The sequence below is a fragment of the Myotis lucifugus genome, unplaced genomic scaffold, assembly GCF_000147115.1.
Source record: "Myotis lucifugus unplaced genomic scaffold, Myoluc2.0 scaffold_265, whole genome shotgun sequence".
Lineage (NCBI taxonomy): Eukaryota > Metazoa > Chordata > Mammalia > Chiroptera > Vespertilionidae > Myotis > Myotis lucifugus.
In genome coordinates this window covers 1554206-1576643 of record NW_005871313.1, presented here as the reverse complement: position 1 = coordinate 1576643, position 22438 = coordinate 1554206, and the positions used below count along the sequence as shown (strand labels likewise).

Here is a 22438-nt window from a genome sequence, read left to right as displayed (position 1 = left end):
TTTGGCCATTTTTTAATTAGGTTGTCTTACTATAATTGAGTTGTAACAGTTCTTTGTATATTCTAGATACAAGTCCCTTTTTGAATATATAATCTGTTACTTTCTAGCACTCTGGCTTGTCTTTAAGTTCTTGACAGTATTCTTTGAAACATAAAAGTTTTTAATTTTGATGACCTCCAAAATTTACATTTATCTTTTGTTATTTATGCTTTTGATGTCATATCTAGAAAACCATTGCCAAATTCAAGGTCATGAAGATTTACTTCCATTTTAGGTTTTACATTTAGGCCATGCATCCATTTTGAATTAATTTTTGTATATAGAGTGACCCTCCTAAGCATTTAATAATCAATGTAAGAAAATCACTACAGCAAAATGTGTAAACTAGATTGGAAGAAAATGGAGTTACTAAGTATGGCCAGCCCTTACTAATCCTATAATAAAATCCTAATATGCAAATCAACCAAACAGCAGACCAACCAGTCGCTATGACGTGCACTGACCACCGGGGGGCAGATGCGCAATGCAGGAGCTGTCCCCGACTGGGGGCAGCTCATGTGTTGAGCGTCTGCACCCAAGAGGGAGGCAACCAGCGGTGGCAGGGGGTGGGGCCGGCCAGCGGGAGCACCAGGCCACCAGGCAAGGTGGGTACCAGCGGGGGGGACCCTGATCGCCGGCCAGGCCTATGGACCCTACCCTATATATTGGGAAGTCTCTTAGATTTAAAAATTAAAACCTGACAAGGCTACTCTAACACTGAAAGAACAGGATGACGCAGTGATGACATTCAAGGACTTTGGCTTGCACATTTTGTAGTCAGCCCTGATTCTGACACTTATAGCTGTGTGACAAAGCCAATTACTTAACTTCTCTCTGCTTCAGTTTTTCCACCCATAAGATGGGGAAAATGGTACTACTGCCTCAGAAGGATCATGTTATGTACTACTTTTTATAATCAGGGCAAAAAAATGTAGCTGCCCATACAACAGCAAGATGCCTTTCACCTGTATGAAAAGTATGGTCACTGGTGCATGCAGCGTCCTGGATTGCGAGAGTGATGTCTGACTGCCGGTTTAGGCCCGATCGGACATCCCCTGAAGGCACAGGCTGGGTTTAGGGACCCTCCCCTGCCCGTGCACGAATTTCGGGCACTGGGCCTCTAGTTTCATAAATACCAATGTTTATATACCATTGCGAAAAACACATTCCTGTGGAGTAAAGTTAACATTTAATTTTCACACTATGGCAGAATTACAAGTCTAAGAATGACACAAATTAGAACTTGACTACTTGCTATTATTTTATCAACAAAACCCTATATGTAGGGGGAAAAACTCTTGACTATTAATGTGGACATTTAAAGCATGACTTACTATGTAATAAAAATAAGTTTCATGTAATAATTCAAATCAGGATACAAAATGCATGTAGCAAACTAGAAAATGACCTCTGTTGAACTCCATATTATGTCAAATTCACTCTACACAGGCGTTCGCCAACCAGTGGTCCACAGACCACTGATGGTCCACATGGTCCAAAAGGTTGGCAACAGCTGCTCTACACTATGCATGTCAAACTCACCGCGAATTTGACATGCTTGCTCTACACCATAAATAGTAAGTAAAAAGAAAAGAACTTTAGGTTATTCTTCACAAGTTGCCTTTAAAATCTGTTAACACTGAAGTATGTACAGAGGTGGGCAAAAGAAGTTTTACAGTTCATATGGAAAACAATACAATAAGTAATAATACGAGAATAAACTTTTTTGTACTCACAACTGTAAGCCTACCTTTGCCCACTCCTGTACGTACTAGAAAACATGCAATGCTCACAACCTATTGATATCCTTGCAAATAGTTTTAAGAAATGCCAAGAATTTATAATGTCTTACCTGCTTGCACTTCTGGACCGTCTGGCTGTGCTATAACTTTTTGGTGGTGTTTTGGAACGTTTCTTTTCTTTGTCTTCTTTCTTTTTGTCTCTAATAAATGAACATAATTTATGAATGCATTAATAAATTTCACCTAATAAAAACTTATACAGTACAATCAAATAAACACTAAAGCACAGTGAGATCTAATTCCATTCTTAAAATACGAACATTATTCTGATACTAAATATAGAAATATAATTCGAATGGTATTACTTGTGATTAAAAATTTTTAAGAAAAAAATCCTACTTTTCTGGTATTCTACAGAAAACTTCTCTCCAATAGAGAGCATAGACTATAGAGAGAAAATGATAAAGGATGTTGGCCAGTTTCTTGATTGACTGGTACAAACACCAACAGTTTTAACACTTGGATTGCGGGAAACGAGTTAAGTCGGCTCGCGTGAATTGCGCGTACTCCGTGGGAGCCGTCTTAACTCGGTTCATATAGATTTGCGGTGGAGTGCGGGAAACGTGTAAACTCGGGCCGATTGTAACCGCGTATTACCAAATATTTGTTTGTTTGCCGTTCACAAAGATACCTACCTGCGTATGCGAACCGTTTCATACCCATTGGGGTAATAGGTATCATAAAAATCCCTTGTAAGTAGAGAACACTTTATGGCGCTGGTCGAGTACAATACCGTTAGGGTACCAATGTATTGTTTTCTCATTTTATAACCGATATCCCTGGATATCTCACCATGCAAAGAGAATAGTTATTGAGAAATACTTCTTGTGTCCGGACGTCTTTAGTTTTGAGTTTTGTGAACATTATTACGTGTTTAAATATTTAAATATATTGTGATAAAGACATTCATATAGAATTTTTTAACCAAATAAAATAAAATCGTTCCGCAAAGTGTTCGCATAATAATTATTTTTTTATATCAGATATCTATCGGAGTACCGCTATTTTCAGTTAGTATTATTTTTATTTGCTTTAACCTAGAATGTCGCAGCATTCAGACTATAGTGATGATGAGTTTTGTGCAGACAAGTTGTCCAATTATTCTTGTGATAGCGATCTTGAAAATGCGAGTACAAGTGATGAAGATTCTAGTGATGATGAAGTAATGGTGCGTCCCAGGACATTGAGGCGACGAAGAATTTCGAGCTCCAGCTCTGACTCAGAGTCAGATATAGAAGGCGGGAGAGAAGAATGGTCGCATGTTGATAATCCACCGGTCTTAGAAGATTTTTTAGGGCATCAAGGATTAAACACAGATACTGTTATAAATAATATAGAAGATGCCGTGAAATTATTTATCGGAGATGATTTTTTTGAATTTCTTGTAGAGGAGTCAAACAGGTATTATAATCAAAATAGGAATAATTTCAAACTTTCAAAAAAAAGCCTAAAGTGGAAAGATATAACCCCTCAAGAGATGAAGAAGTTTTTAGGGTTAATTGTTCTCATGGGACAGGTGCGCAAAGATAGAAGAGATGACTACTGGACCACGGAGCCATGGACGGAGACGCCATATTTTGGTAAAACGATGACGAGAGACAGGTTCCGACAGATATGGAAAGCTTGGCACTTCAATAATAATGCGGATATCGTAAATGAATCAGATAGACTTTGCAAAGTGAGACCAGTACTAGATTATTTTGTGCCTAAATTTATAAATATTTACAAACCTCATCAGCAATTATCACTAGATGAAGGGATCGTACCTTGGAGGGGAAGATTATTCTTTAGGGTATATAATGCTGGCAAGATCGTTAAATATGGAATATTGGTTCGTTTGTTGTGCGAAAGTGATACAGGATATATCTGTAACATGGAAATTTATTGCGGCGAAGGAAAGCGATTATTGGAAACGATACAAACAGTAGTGTCTCCATACACTGATTCGTGGTACCATATATATATGGACAATTATTATAATAGCGTCGCAAATTGTGAAGCACTTATGAAAAACAAATTCAGAATATGTGGAACAATCCGGAAAAATCGAGGTATACCTAAAGATTTTCAAACAATTTCTTTGAAAAAAGGTGAAACAAAATTTATAAGGAAAAATGATATATTGTTACAAGTGTGGCAATCAAAAAAGCCTGTATACCTGATTTCTTCGATTCATTCTGCGGAGATGGAAGAAAGTCAGAATACTGACAGAACATCAAAAAAGAAAATTGTCAAACCGAATGCACTCATTGACTACAATAAACATATGAAAGGTGTTGACCGGGCCGACCAATACCTTTCATATTATTCGATATTGCGGAGGACGGTCAAATGGACAAAAAGGTTGGCAATGTATATGATAAATTGCGCATTATTTAATTCTTATGCAGTTTACAAATCAGTGAGGCAAAGAAAAATGGGTTTTAAAATGTTTTTGAAACAAACAGCTATCCACTGGTTGACGGATGATATTCCAGAGGACATGGACATTGTTCCAGACCTTCAACCAGTACCGTCTACTTCTGGAATGCGGGCTAAACCACCTACATCTGATCCACCATGCAGGCTATCGATGGACATGAGAAAGCATACGTTACAGGCAATTGTCGGAAGTGGAAAAAAGAAAAACATTTTGAGAAGGTGTCGCGTATGTTCCGTTCATAAATTGCGCAGTGAGACACGCTACATGTGCAAATTTTGCAATATACCTCTACATAAAGGGGCGTGTTTTGAAAAATATCATACGCTAAAAAACTACTAATTTCTATTTGTTTTGATTTATTATGAAAATTTTATTTTCAACTTTAAAAATATGTGTATATTTTTAGGTAATAAGTATTTTTTGGGTTTTTCGTATTTAGTTTATATATATCGAATTATTTATGTACTGAATAGATAAAAAATGTCTGTGATTGAATAAATTTTCATTTTTTACACAAGAAACCGAAAATTTCATTTCAATCGAACCCATACTTCAAAAGATATAGGCATTTTAAACTAACTCTGATTTTGCGCGGGAAACCTAAATAATTGCCTGCGCCATCTTATATTTTGGCGGGAAATTCACCCGACACCGTAGTGTTAATAATTGTCTCTAGGCTCTTCAATAGTCACTTTTCTCTCAAGTGATTTGTTTTCCAACCCACCATTGCTCTATGTCTTCTGTCAGGCCAAAACCCATTATAATGCACTATCAAAATTAATTATTAATATTCTTCCAAAGCACACACTCATGTTAACCTCTTTCATGGACCTAGCCAACTTTCTACCTTTGTTTCTGCTGCTAACTATTCTGGGCTACTAGAAAAAAATATCGGGTCATAATCAACTGGTACTGTAACCTTATCAATTCTAAGTCTTTTTACAGATTGTTATGAATTGACTTTTATTCCCCTCAGCATGTTGTTTTTTAAAAAAATATATATTTTATTGATTTTTTACAGAGAGGGAGAGGGATAGTTAGAAACATCGATCAGCTCCCTCCTACACACCTCCTACTGGGGATGTGCCCGCAACCAAGGTACATGCCCTTGACCGGAATCGAACCTGAGACCTTTCAGTCCGCAAGCCGATGCTCTATCTACTAAGCCAAAGCGGTTAGGGCTCAGAATGTTTTTTAAAGGAAGTTATTATTTCTTTATAACAGTTTTTCTATTACTTGTGCTCAGTCTTCTCCTTCTAGTATCCCTATGATACAAATGTTGTTTTGTTTCATGGTGTCCCAAAGTTCCCTTAAACTATCCTCCTGATCTTCAATTTTTCCTTTTGCTGCTCTAATTGGTTTTTTCCCTACCTTGTATTTCAAGTCACTGATTCTATCTTCTGCCTCACTTAATCTACTTTTGATTCCTTCTAATGTATTCTTTATGTCAGATATTAATCTTCATTTCCAACTGATTCTCTTTTTAAAATATATTTTATTGATTTTTTACAGAGAGGAAGGGAGAGGGATAGAGAGTTAGAAACATCGATCAGCTGCCTCCTGCACACTCCCTACTGGGTATGTGCTCACAACCAAGGTACATGCCCTTGATCGGAATCGAACCTGGGACCCTTGAGTCCGGAGGCAGACGCTCTACCTACTGAGCAAAACCGGTTAGGGCCCAACTGATTCTTATTTATGGTTTCTATTTCCTGTTTCATGCTGTTGTAGTTCTAAGTTTCTGGAAATCACCACAAAGTTCCTTGATCATCTTTATAACCATTACTTTGAACTCTCAGTCACCCCTTCTCTTCATTCAAGTCATTTTATTTTGTTAATCCTCACTGAAGGATATTTTTCCATTAGTTTTTAGAGAGTGGAAGGGAGGTGGGAAGACAGAGAGAGAGAGAGAAACATAGATATGAGTCACAATGTTTGGTTGCCTCTCACACATGGCCTGACCAGGGCCAGCTATCAAGCCTGCAACTGAAGTACGTGCCCTTGACTGGAATCGGACCCAGAATCCTTCAGGGCATATGTGGGAGGAAGCTGGTTTGTTTGACTGAATTAAGAGATGACCCACCTTGTAAAACACAACTAAAAGCCTTGTTACAGTCTCAGTCAGCAAAACTATCCCAGAATTTATGTTCCCAGTTGTTATATGTTTGCCAAGAATAAATTTTGTTGGTCCCCTTCTGTCCTTTTTAAAAATTACATAATTAAATGAATAGGTAAAGTAGTATAAAGAACTGCTTCTAAAAATATGAGGCAAATATTTTAGAAAGAGATAAAAAAAACTAGGCATTTTTCAAGTGACAGAATTCTCTTGCCACTTTAAAGGTGGTTCAGAAGAAAACAATGATTTGGTATATGTTACTCAAGACTATCATGCTAATTTAAAGTTTCACTTTAAATGAAAAAGACTGATTATTGAACACATATTTAAGTCAAAATGTTTGCCTTTTATTGACAAATTATACATTTTTATTGATTTCAGAGAGATAGGGAGAGGGAAAGATAGAAACATCAATGATGAGAAAACCATCAATCAGCTGCCTCCTGCAACCACCCCACTGGGGATCAAACCTGCAACCTGAGGAAGGGGCCCTGACCAGGAATCCAATCTCGTGGTTCATAGATCAACACTGAATCACTGAGCCATACCAGCAGGCAATATATTTGCTTTTTAATAAATCCTCACTTCAATTCTCTACTGGTCCCAAATCATGGGATAAGAGACTCTAAATATGGCATATAGTCATTTTTATTTTATTTTTTTTTAAAATATATTTTATTGATTTTTTACAGAGAGGAAGGGAGAGAGAGAGAGAGAGAGTTAGAAACATCGATGAGAGAGAAACATCGATCAGCTGCCTCCTGCACATCTCCTACTGGGGATGTGCCTGCAACCCAGGTACATGCCCTTGACCGGAATCGAACCCGGGACCTTTCAGTCCGCAGGCCGACGCTCTATCCACCGAGCCAAACCGGTTTCGGCGGCATATAGTCATTTTTAATATGTAACATGTATTTATTGATTTCAGAGAGGAAGAGAAAAGGAGAGATAGAAACATCAATGATGACAGAGAATCATTTCTTGGCTGCCTCCTGCACCCCCCTACTGTGGATAAGCCCCCAACCCCACATGTGTTCTGACCAGGAGTCAAACCCTGACCTCCTTGGTTCATAGGTCAATGCTCAGCCACTGAGTCACAGCGGCCAGGCATTAATAAATATTTTTAAGTATTGATGATGAAATGTGTAAAGATGAATTAAAGGATGGTTGTCTGTCATAAACTCCTTGGCATATCACAAGGAATGGCTGGTAGCACTAAATCCTTAGTGGTGGTTGAATGGATAGGAGGAAATAAAGGAAAGTAGTAGGACAGCTAAGAATTTCTACTACACAGAAATCTTACCTGGATCTTCAGCTATAAATAGAAATCTGAAGTTTATAAAGGAAATAAGAAAAACAAATGCTAGACTCATAAACTTTAGTTTCTTCCCCTTCTATTGGTATTTCCCAATACCATCTCTTTTGTCATTAAGTAGCACAGTATTTGGGGTCTTTAGAACTCTAAATTTTGTCTTCCCACCCAATGCTAACCATCCACTATACCTGTTTTTGGATGTGCTCCTTGACCTTCTACCTCTCTCTCTGGAATGAGATCTTCTCCGTCTGGGACTTTTGGATCGTCGCCTACTCCTTGACTTAGAATGTGACCTCCTTCTAGATCTGCTTCTTGACCGCCTAATGAAAGAAAGCCAATACACATACTTAAATAGAAAAGGTTAGTTGTGTTTATGACTATATCACTTAGTATCAGATAGAAGACTTATAAACTTCATTAAGTGGGGACAATTTACTACCAGTTGCTATCATTATTTAGTCCATATAATAAACATTTTTATTACCCTAGAAATATGAATACCTTTTGTTGAAACTATCAAACTAGTCCTATGTCCATTGAATCTACAACAGCAAATGTAAAAATACTGCTAGAGCATGAAAAAAAAAAGATCAAATTAAAAAAAAATACCTGAATGATTTGCATTATCTTACTCAGTATATAGCACCTTAGCATGTTTATTGATTCCTCACTATTGCATGTTAAATCTATCAATTACCAAATACTCATATATGCTTATTACATGCTTTACAAATACTCATAATGAGCCTATAATGTAGGTACCATTATTACTCCCATCTTATAAATGAAACCACTTAGTGTTGCTTCTATAATTTCTAATTTTTGTTCTCTAAAATATATCCTACTTCTTTAATTTGCAATTTAAGAACAATGCAGGCCTTCCTTATACAGATTTATATAATTCAGTACAAACTGCCTTATTCTCACTACCATTCCTTCCTGTCATGTAAAAGAAATGTCTCTGTACCCTCTTCATTCCACTCCTCCCCCCAAACCTACAGTTTCTTTCTCTCCCAGAATTTAAGTAAAATTAACCCTATTGATGTTATCATTAATCCTCCTTCCTGTAGTTTATTCCCTTCTACATTAAGATTAAAAATAAACTGCAATATTTTGCTTAGACTTAAATCATTTAACTTTTAGTGACCATTCAACCTTTCTCTGAAAATTTTCAAATGTATTCTAAACCTTTTGCCTTCACGTTTTCAAGGTGCCAAAGGACGGACATTTTATAAATGGAAATTATCTCATTTATAAGCCAGCTAACAACTGAGTGCATTCATTAACTAACCTCTTTCAGCCTACTACTTTAGCAAAGAAAAATAAAAGCAATTCCATTACAGAACAGTTGTAATTTAAAAGGAATTAAAAAACTCAGCACTCTGGCCTTAGTATAAGTATGTACATTAAATATTGACCCTCTTCTTCTTGCTTATGTATTAACAAAATTTCTGTTGCCATCATTCTCTAAAATAGCTGTTTCAAAATTCATCACTGGTGTTTCATCAAATCCAACGAATTTTTATTTTAACCATCTTATATTTGACCATATTATGCAACTATTTACTAAAACATTTCCCTCTTAAAAACATGTCTATATCCTAGAAAATTTTCATGTAATGGTTACCTTTTTGTAAGTTCCATAAGGACAGGAAGTGTGTATATCTTACTGACCACGAACCCTTGAGAAATTACTAATGTGTCTGACTTAAATGAAAGGTATGAATATAGGGTGTCCCCCCAAAATGTATACACACACTTTGAATAATTGCAAAGATTTTTTTGGGGACACTGTATTTTGATTCTGATATAAAATATCAGATTCCTCACTTTCTTTAAAAAAAATATTTTAAATATATTTTATTGATTTTTTTTACAGAGAGGAAAGGAGAGGGAGAGTTAGAAACATCGATGAGAGAGAAACATCGAACAGCTGTCTCCTGCACACTCCCTACTAGGTATGTGCCCGCAACCAAGGTACATGCCCTTCATTGGAATTGAACCTATTCACTGAGCCAAACTGGTTAGGGCAAAAAAAAAAAAAAAAAAAAAAAAATAAAAAAAAATAATAATAAAAAAAAATATATATATATATATTTTTTTTACCATTGACAGTATTACAGATGTCCTCCATTTCCTCCCCATGTCTCTCCCCCTGCCCAGGCTTTCACCACACTATTGTGCGTCCATGGGCTGTGCATATGTCTCTCCCCCTGCCCAGGCTTTCACCACACTATTGTGCGTCGCTACGCCTCCCATGGGCTAATCTAATAATAGGCAAACATGGTAATTGACTGTACCTTCGCTACGCCTCCCATGGGCTAATCAGCACGGTATGCAAATTAATCGCCAACAAAGATGGCAGCTAATTTGCATACTGCAGACAGGGCGGGACAGCGCCATCCCGCCTGCCCTGCTGCCTTCCGGGCCTGCTATCTGCGACCTGGAGCGGCCGGGTGGGGCAGCAGCGATCCCCCGCCCACCCAGGCGTCCCGTGTGCGACCCGACGTGGGGAAGCAGCGATTGGTCGGCCCGCCTGGGCGTCCCGTGTGCGAGACCCGGGGAGGCGGGGCAGGCACCGAGGGATCAGGCCTGCCATCTGCCACCCGGGAAGTGGGCTTAAGCCAGCAGGTGGTTATCTCCCGAGGGGTCCCAGACTGTGAGAGGGCACAAGTGGGGTTAAGGGATACCCCCTTACCCCCCCCCCCCATGCACAAATTTTTGTGCACCGGGTCTCTAGTAGTATATAAGTTCTTTGGTTTATCTCTTTTCTGTCACACACCCTCTGAGGTATGTCAGTATGTTCCATGTCTCCATGGCAGGGGACTTATTTTGTTGGTCAATTCATTTTGATTCTACAATCCTTTTAGCTAAGTTGAATCACATTTTTCCTGCTTTTGTATGTGTATAGAAAAAATATAGATGCAGAAAAGAAAACCATATGCCCATTCTTACACAGGTTTTTTCCTAAACAAAGTGATTAATAATAGTTCTTAAAAAGCCAATAAACAGAAGTACCACATCAATCTATTATAAGGTCCTGAAACAGTTATCTTTCAAGAATAATGTACTACAGAGCCATTTTAACACACTAGTTTATACGAGCTTTTAAAAATCACAAAAATAGAGACTTGTATATAATGTATCTAAGTAAAAAAGCTTATTGAAAGAAATGGCCAATTTTATATGCTAGGATGCTTAAGATATTACAAGCTATAATAATTATCTGTTATGAAGTGTTATTACAAGTGTCCAAAACACTTTGTTCAAGGAAATACATGCTTCACTGTTATTTCCCATTAATCATACATATCAAAGTAATTCAAACTAAATTTTGAGAGCCCTGGGATGTACTTGGTACTATATGTAAAAAACATAGGTTTTCCTTTTTAAGTGTTAAAACTAAGCTATAAGAGCACCGACCTGAAAGATAATGGAATTCTAAGTAGTATCAACACTGCATGTAAGAACAAAGAAAAAGGGGTTCCTCAAGTGGAAATGAAGGTATCAGAAAGAGCATTAGGAACATCAAGAGCAAAAACTTGAAAGCATAAAGAAAATGATTATATTCAGGTAAGCATTGCTGCGGTTAACTGTTTTGGAGTGGTAAATGACAAGTGTGAAAAGAAAAACTAGGTTGAATAGTAAAAAAAACCCTAAATGCCACTCTAAGGTTTAACACCTTCAGGCAATAGGGAACTTCTCAAGGTTTAATAGGTTGTGATATGATTCTAATTTAGGTTTTTAATAGACATCTTTAGGAAGAATAAAACAGGGTGGGGGAAGATAGGTAAAAGGAAATCAGACAGTTATACCACATGTTAATATTTTGCTATGGACTGAATGTTTGTGTCCCTCCCAAAATTCTTATGCAAAGCTTAATCTCCAATGTGATATTTTAATGTGGGGTCTTTGGGAGGTAATTAGGTCAAAAGGGTGCAGCTTTCATGATTAAGAATAATGTCCTTTTTGAAAGAGATCTTAGAGTCCCCTTGGCCCATTACAATATGAGGACACAGCAAAAAGATAGCCCATTATAAATAATAGGTCCTCATTAGATACCAAATTTGCTGGCACCTCGATCTTGGACTTCTCAGCTTCCAGACCAGTCACAAACAAATCTCTATAGGTTATAAGCCACCCAGTTTATAGTATTCTGAGTAGAGGAAGACACTGGATGAGAAATGACTTGATAATGTCATGGGGTCCATGAGGCCAAAATTATTTTCAAAATAGTAAGATATTATTTGTCTTTTTTACTGTGTTGATATTTGCACTAATGGTAAAAGTGCTGGAATCACCTTAGCACAAACAAAGGTAGTGGCAACTGAATTGCCCTAGTAGTCACTGTATTCTTCACAGGCACTTGTAGTAAGTACTAGCAGTAAAATAAGAAATAAAAATGTCACTCCCCATATGGAAGTGCACTGACCATCAGGGGGCAGCTCCTGCATTGAGCATCTGCCCCGGGTGGCCAGTGCGTATCATAGCAACCGGCCATTCTGCCGTTCAGTCAATTTGCATATTAGGCTTTTATTATTATTACTAGAAGCCTGTTGCACGAAGATTCGTGCAATAAGCCTTCCTTCCCCTGGCTGCTGGCATCGGTTTTCCTCCGGCACCCAGGATCCAGGCCTTTGGTCCGGCCACAGCGAGGCTTGGCTTCTCCACTGCAGCCGCAGTGGAGAAACCAAGCCTCTTCAATCTTCAGTCTTCGCCTGCATATGCAAATTAACTGCCACCTTTGTTTGGTTAATTTGCACAGTCGCTATGATTGGCTGGTGGGTGTAGCGGAGTGACACCAATTTGTATGTTTCTCTTTTATTAGTGTAGATATAGGATGTCCCTATTTCCCTTTTGCCCCCTCTACCCAGCTCTTGCCCCCCACTTCTCTCTGGCCATCACCATACTGTTGTCTGTGTCCATGGATTGTGCGTATATTTTCTTTGGCTAATCCCTTCTTTAAATTTTTATTTTCAGATAAGTGCTTATAACTGCACTATTATATATTTTCTATATCATTTAGAATTAAGATATTTTTTAATTGAACCCTTGTAAATTTTAGCACAATTTAATAAATTATGCTAGAAGCAATTAGGAGATTTTTCATGTAATGCAGATACATTTCAATTAATATTTTATTAATTTTTAATTTTTAATATTTTAATTTGAAATAATCTCATGCATGTAAAACAACACTATAAAATACTACAGCATATATTACCCTTCACCCAATTTCTTAGGTGTTAATAATTTAAACAACCATTATACAACTATCACAATTTGGAATATATTTTTCTTATAATCTCTTTAATGTTACTTAATCCATTTACTGTGTTTTTGTTAATCTTCACCCAAGGATATCTTTCCATTGAATTTTAGAGAGAGTGAAGGGAAAGGGAGAGACACATTGATTGGTTGCCTCCTGCACATGCTCTGATAGGGACTGGTGATCAAGCCAGCAACTGAGGTACATGCCCTTGACTGGAATCGAACCTGGGACCCTTCAGTCCAAAGGCTAATGCTCTATCCACTGAGCAAAACAGGCTGCAGCTTAATTCATTTACTTTTAATCTATATGTGTCTTTTTATTTAAAGTGGGTTTTGTTTTTGATTCACCCTCATAATCTGTCTTTTAATTGGTGCATTTATGCCACTGACTTTCAGAGTGCTTACTGATAGTTACTGCCATATCTGGCGGCTTCTGGGGCCCGCCAGCGGCCCGGGACCAATCTGGTCCCAGGAGGCAGGCAGGCAGCTCCTGGGGCTTTCGGGGCCAGCCTGCCTATGGCCCGGGACCGGATTGGGTCCCGGGCGGCAGGCAAGTGGCTTCTGGGGTCACCCATGGGGGCCTGGATGGCGGCTTGCGCTGTCCTGCCTGCCTGCAGTATGCAAATTAGCCGCCATCTTTGTAGGTGGTTAATTTGCATATCTCGCTGATTAGCCAATGGGAGGTGTAGTGAAGGTACGGTCAATTACCATGTTTGGCTATTACTAGATAGGATACCGTAAATGGGAGATGGCGATGTAACCACGAAACGACTTATGTCGAGTCCTACGTAACCCGAGGACTGCCTGTATAAAGTTCTGAGCTTTTAAGAAAAAATTTTGGAAAACTTGAACCCACCATTTTGAACTGACAGCATTTTCTGATGAGATTTGTGGTGGTAGCACCAAATGCCATTTTTGTTGTCATATAACAAAACATGTCAACATCTGAAAACTTGCATAAAGCAATGAATTGATTATTTTGCAAATCGCCAACGCACAATTTTACAAAAGGATGCTTGGGAAAAAGATTCATTCAAAGTTTAAGAGAGTATGAAAGGTTCATTTATGGTTTCAGATTCCCTACTGCAGCTATCTTTTAAGAAACTATCACAGGTCAAGTTTTGGTGGTATATCAAAGAACACTAGTTGCAGTTTACTTGGAAAAAAGTACAACTTTTTCCTTTTCCAACGATGTTTTTGTGAAGCCAGATTTTCTCCTCCCACCCCCCCCTATATATATGTGCGTGTGTGTGTGTGTGTGTGTATATATATGTTTTTTAATCCTCACCCGAGGATATTTTTTCCTATTGATCTGTAGAGAGAGTGTGGAAGGAAGGGAGGGGAGCAGGAGCAGGAGAGGGAGAGACATCAACATTGACATCGATGTGAGAGACACATCGACTGGTTGCCTCTCATTTGCACTCCGACCAAGGCTGAGGATCAAACTTGCAACTAAGGTACACGTCCTTGACTGGGAATCAAACTTGTGACCTTTTGGCTTGCTGGCTGATGCTCTAACCACTGAGGAAAACCAGTCAGGGCAGATTTTCTCTATACTACCAAAATTTATTGAACGTAGAATCTTGTGTGTCTATATTATAAATGTTAAAGAGATTTGCAAAAAGTACAACAAAGTCACTCTTCTAATTTTTTCTTTAAAAAGTTTAGTTTTGCTTGGCTGGTGTGCCTCAGTGGTTGAACGTCGACCTATGAACCAGGAGATCATGGTGAGATTCCTGATCAGGGCACATGCCCAAGTTAAGGGCTCCATCCCCAGTAGAGGGCGGGAAAGAGGCAGCCAATCGATGATTCTCATTATTGATGTTTCCATCTCTCTCCCTTTCCCTTCCTCTCTGAAATCAATAAAAAAACCATATATTTTTAGAAAGTTAGTAGTTTCTAAGTTGTGTTAACATGAATGGGTTTACTGTCATTTTAAAATTTTAATATGGCCACCCTAGCTGGTTTGGCTCAGTGGACAGAGCGCCGCCGGCCTGCGGACTGAGGGGGTCCCAGGTTCGATTCCGGCCAAGGGCACATGCCCAGGTTGTGGGCTTGATCCCCAGTGGGGGGTGTGCATGAGGCAGCCAATCAATGATTCTCTCCTCATGTTTCTATCTCTCCCTCTCTTCCTCTCTGAAATCAATAAAGATATATTTAAAAAAAATTTTTTTTAATATGGCCTACATTAATAGCTATGATCAATATAATCAAACACTATTTGGGGTTCACATATTTTCTATTAAGTATAAAGAGGTCCTAATACCAGCAAGTTTGAGATCTACTGGTCTAGCAAACCTTACAAATTTATACAGGGATGTCATGTGGAAAAGGCAATAAATTTATTTAGTCTTACTCTAGATATGATAAAAAGTTATACAATCATTTAATTTATCCAGTAATACAAAAAACAATCTCAAAAGAACAGCAAGTCGTGTCATTTGCAAATATTCATGCATTAGAGAATCAATCTATAGGTTGCATGATGACCTTCCAACTTAAGTCTTAGGAGAGACTAGTGAAAAGGAAAACTAGAATTCAAGTCAAAGTTTCAAGTAAGGGTCTTCCCATAGTACTAATTTAGTGCTCAAGTCCCAGTGCCTTCCTCCTGCCCCTGAATGTTTTTGGGTTTTAAAGTACCAATCACCTACTTTAGCCCATACCTTTTTTCCATTTATGCATGTGTGAACGATTATTTACACACTCTGCTAACAGGATTGGTTACTAAAACACAGTTTAACCAGAAGCTGCAAGGTGAAGAGTCAGTAAATTATGAAGGATGTGGCATACCGAATTTATCTTTGTACAACTGAATACCAAAAGCAATCTATCTAACCTGTGTCTAGAAGATGAAGGAGTCCTCCTCCTCCTAGAGCGTGATCTTGATCTTGAGTGCCTTCGTTTTTCTTCTTTTTTATCTGGATTTAAAAGAAAATAAATCTGGATTTTAAAACCATTAAATAGATTAATCTGATTCAGGAATTAATGTAATCCCATTTAGGAATTGCATAAGAATTTCATTATCTTAATTTTCAGCATTTACATAAATTCCTTAAATATTACAAGTGATCATTTTACAATCAAAACTTTGAAGCTTATTGAAGTGACACAAATTATCCAGGGTTTTGATAGATTCAAATTAGACTTCTGATTTTGGCTAGCCAAACTGACAATTTCATTTTCTAGACTCAGGAGTCTGATAAGTGTTGTTCATAAAATAATCTATGAACAGTTATCTTTTTCACCCTTCATTCTTTAAAGTTTTATAAACAAGGAGTCCCTTTTACCACTCCTAGGTACTACTTTCACAAATTTCACTACATTTCACTGAGATTAATATGTTAACCCTTTGGTCCATGGGCAAACATTCTAACCACTGAGAAAACCAGCCATAGCCTCATAATCTGTCTTTCCTCTTCCTCACCAATGTTTAACTGTGTCGAGGAAATAGATCTAGAATGATTTGTCCCATTTCCTAGTTTTTAAATAACACATAACAAGAGAAATAAAGCCATTACACTTATGAACAATCATCTCAGTGAGAATGAGTCCTCTTTCACATTCAGAGCCTTTAACAGAATTCAAATTACTGTTAATGTCATTATTAATAACCACTTTTAGTCATTCTGATTATAAGTTTTCTCTGAACACAATTACAGCATGGTGTTCTAGCTTTGGTTTCAGTGATCCAGTTGTGTACTGAAAATATCAGGTCCTGTTTGACATGTCACCTTGGGACAACGTTTTGTTAAATGAGGTAACACACATAAAGCACCTAGTACTAACTCATCCAATATTGTATATAAATTATTTTTCAAAAGCTCTACCTACTAAAAATTCTTCCTACTTACTAAGAAATAACAGTGAAAAATAAAACAATATTTAATGGGGGAATCAAAGATTGAAACACAGGCCAACAGTAGGATAACCATTCATTCCATCTCAAAAAATAATCTGCAAAAAATAAGGTCTGCTTTTCTTTAAACAAATGGCATCAACAGAAGCATCATCTCTTGGTCAAATAAAAGACTAAAATCAATTAGGCTATCCCCATATAACAAACATGAATGATAAAAAACCCCAAACTATAAATTAAAAAACAAACAAAAAAATCACACTAATTATTTGATAATCCTAGGCTCTACTAACATTTAGGAATGGATCATTTGAAGCAGGGGTGGTGCCTGTCCTGTATGGTGAAGGATGTTTAGCAATATCCCTGACCCTCTGCCCACGAGATACATTTGGTACCAGCAAAACAACTAAGTGTCTCTAAATATTTCCAAGTATGTCTGGGTGTCAACTACAACCCGCCCCCCCCAACACCCCTACTGAAAATCACTCCACTAAATGATCTTCTATTAGAATTTGAAAAATTTAAAAAATGACTAGAGTATTAAGTCAAAAACTTTTCAAACTAATGCACGAATCCTATTTGCAAACAATCATGTAGTTTAATATTCAACACAAGTGCATTAACATATTTTACCTGGTTCTATGGCAGCAGATATTAGGGACTGTGCTTCTCGTACTCTCTTCATGGCTTCCTCTATTTCTTTACTAGAGGTATCTGATTTCAGACTTGGTGAAACAAGACCAGCAGCTACATGATTCAACCTGAAACAGAACCAAGAATTGAGATAGGAAACATTTTAAAATGCACAACAGCATTTCAAGTAAATATGTTTCATATAACATTTTAGTAAGACATTCCTTGGGAAAAAAGGGGAGAATTCCATTTTTTTTTTTTTTTGGTAAAACCATACATAGTATAAGTACCCTTTTGAATATTTAAATGCCACCTGCATTTTAAAGACTCAGGATATCTGAAATAAGAAAAATGCCTTCTTAAACCTGAATGAACATTCATCCGATTTCCATAAACACATTTTGTGAAATGCTAGTACATGGAAATATGCTAATGCTAAAGATTTTTGAATAATGAAACTTTTCTTCATATGACTTAAAAACTTTCTACATCGTAATTCTGTTGGGGAAGAGCATTTTAAGTGTGTGGAAGAAACTGGGGCAGAGGCTGATGGCACACCAAAGTTACTCATGAAATTCCTGATCGGAAAGGCTAAAGATGCACTTTTAAAGGGTTTATACATGTGAGAAAAAATTAGACACCAAATTTAGGACAGTAGTCATTTGTGGGGAGAGTGGGAAATGTAAATAAAAATGGGTACGAAGCAATTTCAACTTTATTGATATTTCATTTTATAAGCTGGGTGACAGGTACTCGCTTGAACTTTATCTCGTTTTTAAGAAAAAAGTCCACAAAGTACTACAGCAAAATAATCCTGTCTTCCCTTTTCCCATACTCTTCCACTTATTGATAGTGACTTCCACCAAGGAGAAAAAGGTTTCAGTTCAAATTTAACATACTGACAAATTACAATGAAAGTAACTATGACTTTGTTTTATGTATACCAAGTAGGAAGTAGAAAAGTGACAGCATGAAGAGAACTTTTCAAAGCACCTAAAAGATGTTGGACATTATTATGGTGACATATGCCAGTCCTTGGCTCTAGGATTGTTTTTCCCTCATTTATGTCTCCTAACTCCTATTCATCCCCTAGGGCTTAGCTTCTCTGATCTTCAAACTAAGTTCTTGTAATAAGTTCTTTCCATAGCACCCCTGTACTTCATCTAGTTGGATCCACATGCTTTAAATAACATCTCCCCTCCAAACTAGTGTATAAATGCTATAAAGATACAACTTTATAGTAGGCATTCAATATGTACTTTAAACGAATCAACTAAAAATAGTGTTTAGCTCTTTCCCCATTATTTTGGTATAAGTTATTTACAATTATTTTGAAATACTCAAATTACACTAAGACAAAATCCTCTTATTGATGGACTCACCACTGGATTTTTCTGTTTCTAGAAAACTGAATTACGTATTGCATGCCCTGAGATAACTTTCTTTTTAGCTATCAAAACACTGTTCTCTAGACATTCAAATACTATATCCATATCATCAATGGAAACACAGAAAAAAACCTTACTTGGGATCAACAGTACTCATAAGCTTCAGCAACTGATCTGCAGCAAGAGACTAAAAAAAACCAAACACAAAATATAACAACAGTGAGAATACATAAAGCAATAATGATTTCCTCTTATTATTCTCAGGATGTTGAAATGTCCTAGGAGACCCTGGCAAACCTACAAAAAGTAACATACCAGGCACATCAATGACCAACAGAAATACAATGCCAGTCGAATGTCAGTTAAGTTTTCTAGTAGCCACATTAAAAAAATAAAACAAAAAACAGATGACATTAGTTACTATAGTATTGATTGGATACTCAAAGGTGCTTTACCCAAGTTAAATATCCTATACTAGAGGCCCGGTGCACGAAATTCCTGCACTGGGGGGGGGGAAGGGGGAAGAGGGTGTCCTCTCAGACCTGCCTGTGCCCTTTCAGTCTGCGAGCCCTTGGGGGATATCCAACTGATGAAAGCGCACTGACCACCAGGGGGCAGCTCCTGCATTGAGCGTCTGCCCCGATGGTCAGTGCATGTCATAGTGACTGGTCGTTCTCCGCTGGACCAAAACTGGCTCTCCGACATCCCCTGAGGGGTCCCAGATTGTGAGAGGGCACAGGCCAGGCCAAGGGACCCCACTGGCGCATGATTGCGGCTGGGGAGGGACCGAGGGAGGGCTCCAGGGTGTGTCTGGCCTGTCTCGCTCAGTCTCGAATGGCTGGACCCCAGCAGCAAGCTAACCAACCAGTTGGAGCATAATAAAAGCCTGATATGCTAAGTGTCTGGTCACCCAGTTGGCCGTTCAACCAATCAAAGTATAATATGCTAATAATATGCTAAGACCGCTCAACCATTCACTATGATATGCACTGACCACCAGGGGGCAGATGCTCTGACTGGTAGGTTAGCTTGTTGCTGGGGTCCGGCCGATAGGGACTGAGCGAGATGGTCCGGACATACCCTGGAGCCCTCTCTCGGCCCCTCCCCGGCTGGCCAACCTCCTGTGAATTCGTGCACCAGGCCTCTAGTGAAGATTATAAAACTGAGCAATCTACTTTTTATAGAAAAACTAGAGGCCCAGTGAACGAAATTCATGCACTGGTAGGGTCCCTAGCCGCTGCCGGTTTCCAGCCAGGGCCTCCCTCCCTTCCCTTGGCCAGCCCTGTCCCCACCCCCGGTCATACTCCCGGAAGAACTCAGGTTGAGGGGACAATTTGAAAACGCTTTTATTATACAGGATTACCTCCTGCTTATTTAAGACTTTATGAGGGAAAGTAATGCTTAAAAGAAACATGTAAAACACAACTCAAAGTACTTAGCCAATATAATAAATCAAAATATTTTCACAAAGGATGTCCAAAAAGGTTCAGCCAAATTACAATGCGAGAAAATTTCCAAGTGAGCAAATGACAGAAAAAAAAAGTCTCCATAACATATGATGTGTTCAATTCCTGTGAAACTACTCTCTACTTTGAACTATGTAAAATGAAAAATTTTTGCCTTGGCCAGGTGGCTTAATTGGTTGGAGCATTGTCCTGTATACCAAAAAAAGTTGCAGATTCGATTTCTGGTCAGGGCACATAACCTAGGTTGCAGGCTGGATCCCTGATTAGGGTGCACACAGGAGGCAACTGAGTGATGTTTCTCTCTCTCTAAAAGTCAAGAACAAAAAATCCTTGGATGAGGACTAAAAAAATAAAATAAAATAAAATTATATAAAGTAAAATTCTTTACTGGGTTAATAGGCTAATAATGCAGTGACCTTTTAAATCTTTTTAACAAGACTATATGAGAAAAAATACTACACCATAGTAATTAGTTATCTCCCACTTTTTAAATGCCCAGTAGTTACAAATAAAATAAAGTCTATAATTATAATGAGCTCAAAGTTGAAGGGTATTAAATTATACCTGAGAGTTCAAGTTTGCTCCAGGAAGCCCAAGTGCAGCAAGGGTAGGAGCTCCCAAAGCAGCCAATGGAACAGCGCCAATCTGTGAAATTACAAATTTTATTTAAAATTTCATTTGTTCCTTAGAGTGTGTGTGTGTGTGTGTGTGAGAGAGAGAGAGAGAGAGAGAGAGAGAGAGAGATGTGTCTGTGGAGGTCGTCACCTTATTTTGCCCTCTAAAGGGCAAAGAACTAAGTTTAAGTCCATAGGCTATGTGATCTCTGTTGCAACTACTTGACTTTACCATTATAGCCTGAAAACAGGCATATACAACAAACAAATGGACATAGTTTGCCTACCTCTGGGCTCACTTTCCACCTGTCATTATAGCACATTTATCCCTACAATCAGAATTTAGGGGAAAAAATTCAATATATTCTTGTGCCAATCAAAAATATTTGTTTCTTAGCTCCAAATCCAGTTCTTTGCCCTGTTTTGTGATATTGAAGGTAGCATTTCTCCATTGACAGATGGAATCTTAAAAGCTTTATCTACTGGGGGATAAAGAACTGGAATGACATTGTGAAATGGATTTTTCTTCCTTATTTCTATGTTCCCTTTTTGATTGTTACTGTAGCACCATATGAAATACCCAGTGGCCTTCACCTCTCAGAAAGTTGCAGAGCCATCTTCTTGGGGGCAGCTACCTAACAAGTTCTGTGGCACCCTGGGAAACTTCTCTAGCATCCAACCCTTTCAAAGTTCTGAATTTTATGCCAGGAGCGTTGCAAAGCCCTTTCATCTAAATGTGTTTTTTCCCCAGGGCTGAAGAAGTAATGGTTGCTTCCTATATCTGCAATTTATGTAATCTTACAGTTCCCTTAGTAAGGTCCAGTTACAAGTTACTAATTCCTTATACTAAACTCTCACTGTTCAAATTACTGTGTGATTATGTCTCCTGTCCAATATAATTCTGGTAGCTTTGAAGGCAGTTTGACCTTCTCTATAAAAGCTCTCCTAGCTTCCAATTAATTTTTAATAAATATAAGGTTCCAAATTTTCTGTGATTTAACTATTTACTAAGTACAGTTAAAAAACTGTGTTAATACTATTATATAAGCTATTTCGGCTTTTACACAATTTTATACATCAAAGTTGTCTACAAATTTCTCAAGGTCCACATTTTATATGTGACAATCAAAGTCATACTCATAAAAGCTGGGAATTCCTGATCTCATTCTCCTTCATAATACCATACTGTTCACTTAACAGTTAACTAAACTATTTGGACAGGCAAAATATTTAATAAAAGGAATGTTATAAAGTTCTAGTTGAGGCTCTATCATTTGCTTTATCTGTGAAACCACTGACCAGTTACAGTCTTTCTGAGTTGTTTCAATACATAACATTTAAAGAACCTTTTGCCTCTATAATGATATGCTTTTTATATTACCAAGTAAATTTTTCTCCAACTTGAATATTTTATTCCCCATATCAAATATATATCCACAAATACATTTTTATTTCAAGACACCTACTTAATTCAAAAGATCAAAAAACATTGGTAAAGAAACAAGTCTGAAATTCA

General features: G+C 37.8%; 1 protein-coding gene across 16 annotated transcripts in view; it reads right to left on the bottom strand.

Annotated features, from left to right (window-relative positions):
* The window catches only part of SRSF11 (serine and arginine rich splicing factor 11), a 53018-nt gene that overhangs the window by 6116 nt on the left and 24464 nt on the right, over positions 1–22438 (bottom strand). For all 16 annotated transcript variants that reach the window (XM_023762882.1, XM_023762883.1, XM_006099232.3 and 13 more), the window contains 6 exons: positions 20873–20953; positions 18980–19029; positions 17455–17582; positions 15802–15883; positions 7883–8014; positions 1892–1981 (listed from right to left, as the gene is read on the bottom strand). In XM_023762882.1, the coding sequence (XP_023618650.1) occupies positions 1892–1981; positions 7883–8014; positions 15802–15883; positions 17455–17582; positions 18980–19029; positions 20873–20953 (563 nt within the window). The remainder of the gene's footprint in view (positions 1–1891; positions 1982–7882; positions 8015–15801; positions 15884–17454; positions 17583–18979; positions 19030–20872; positions 20954–22438) is intronic.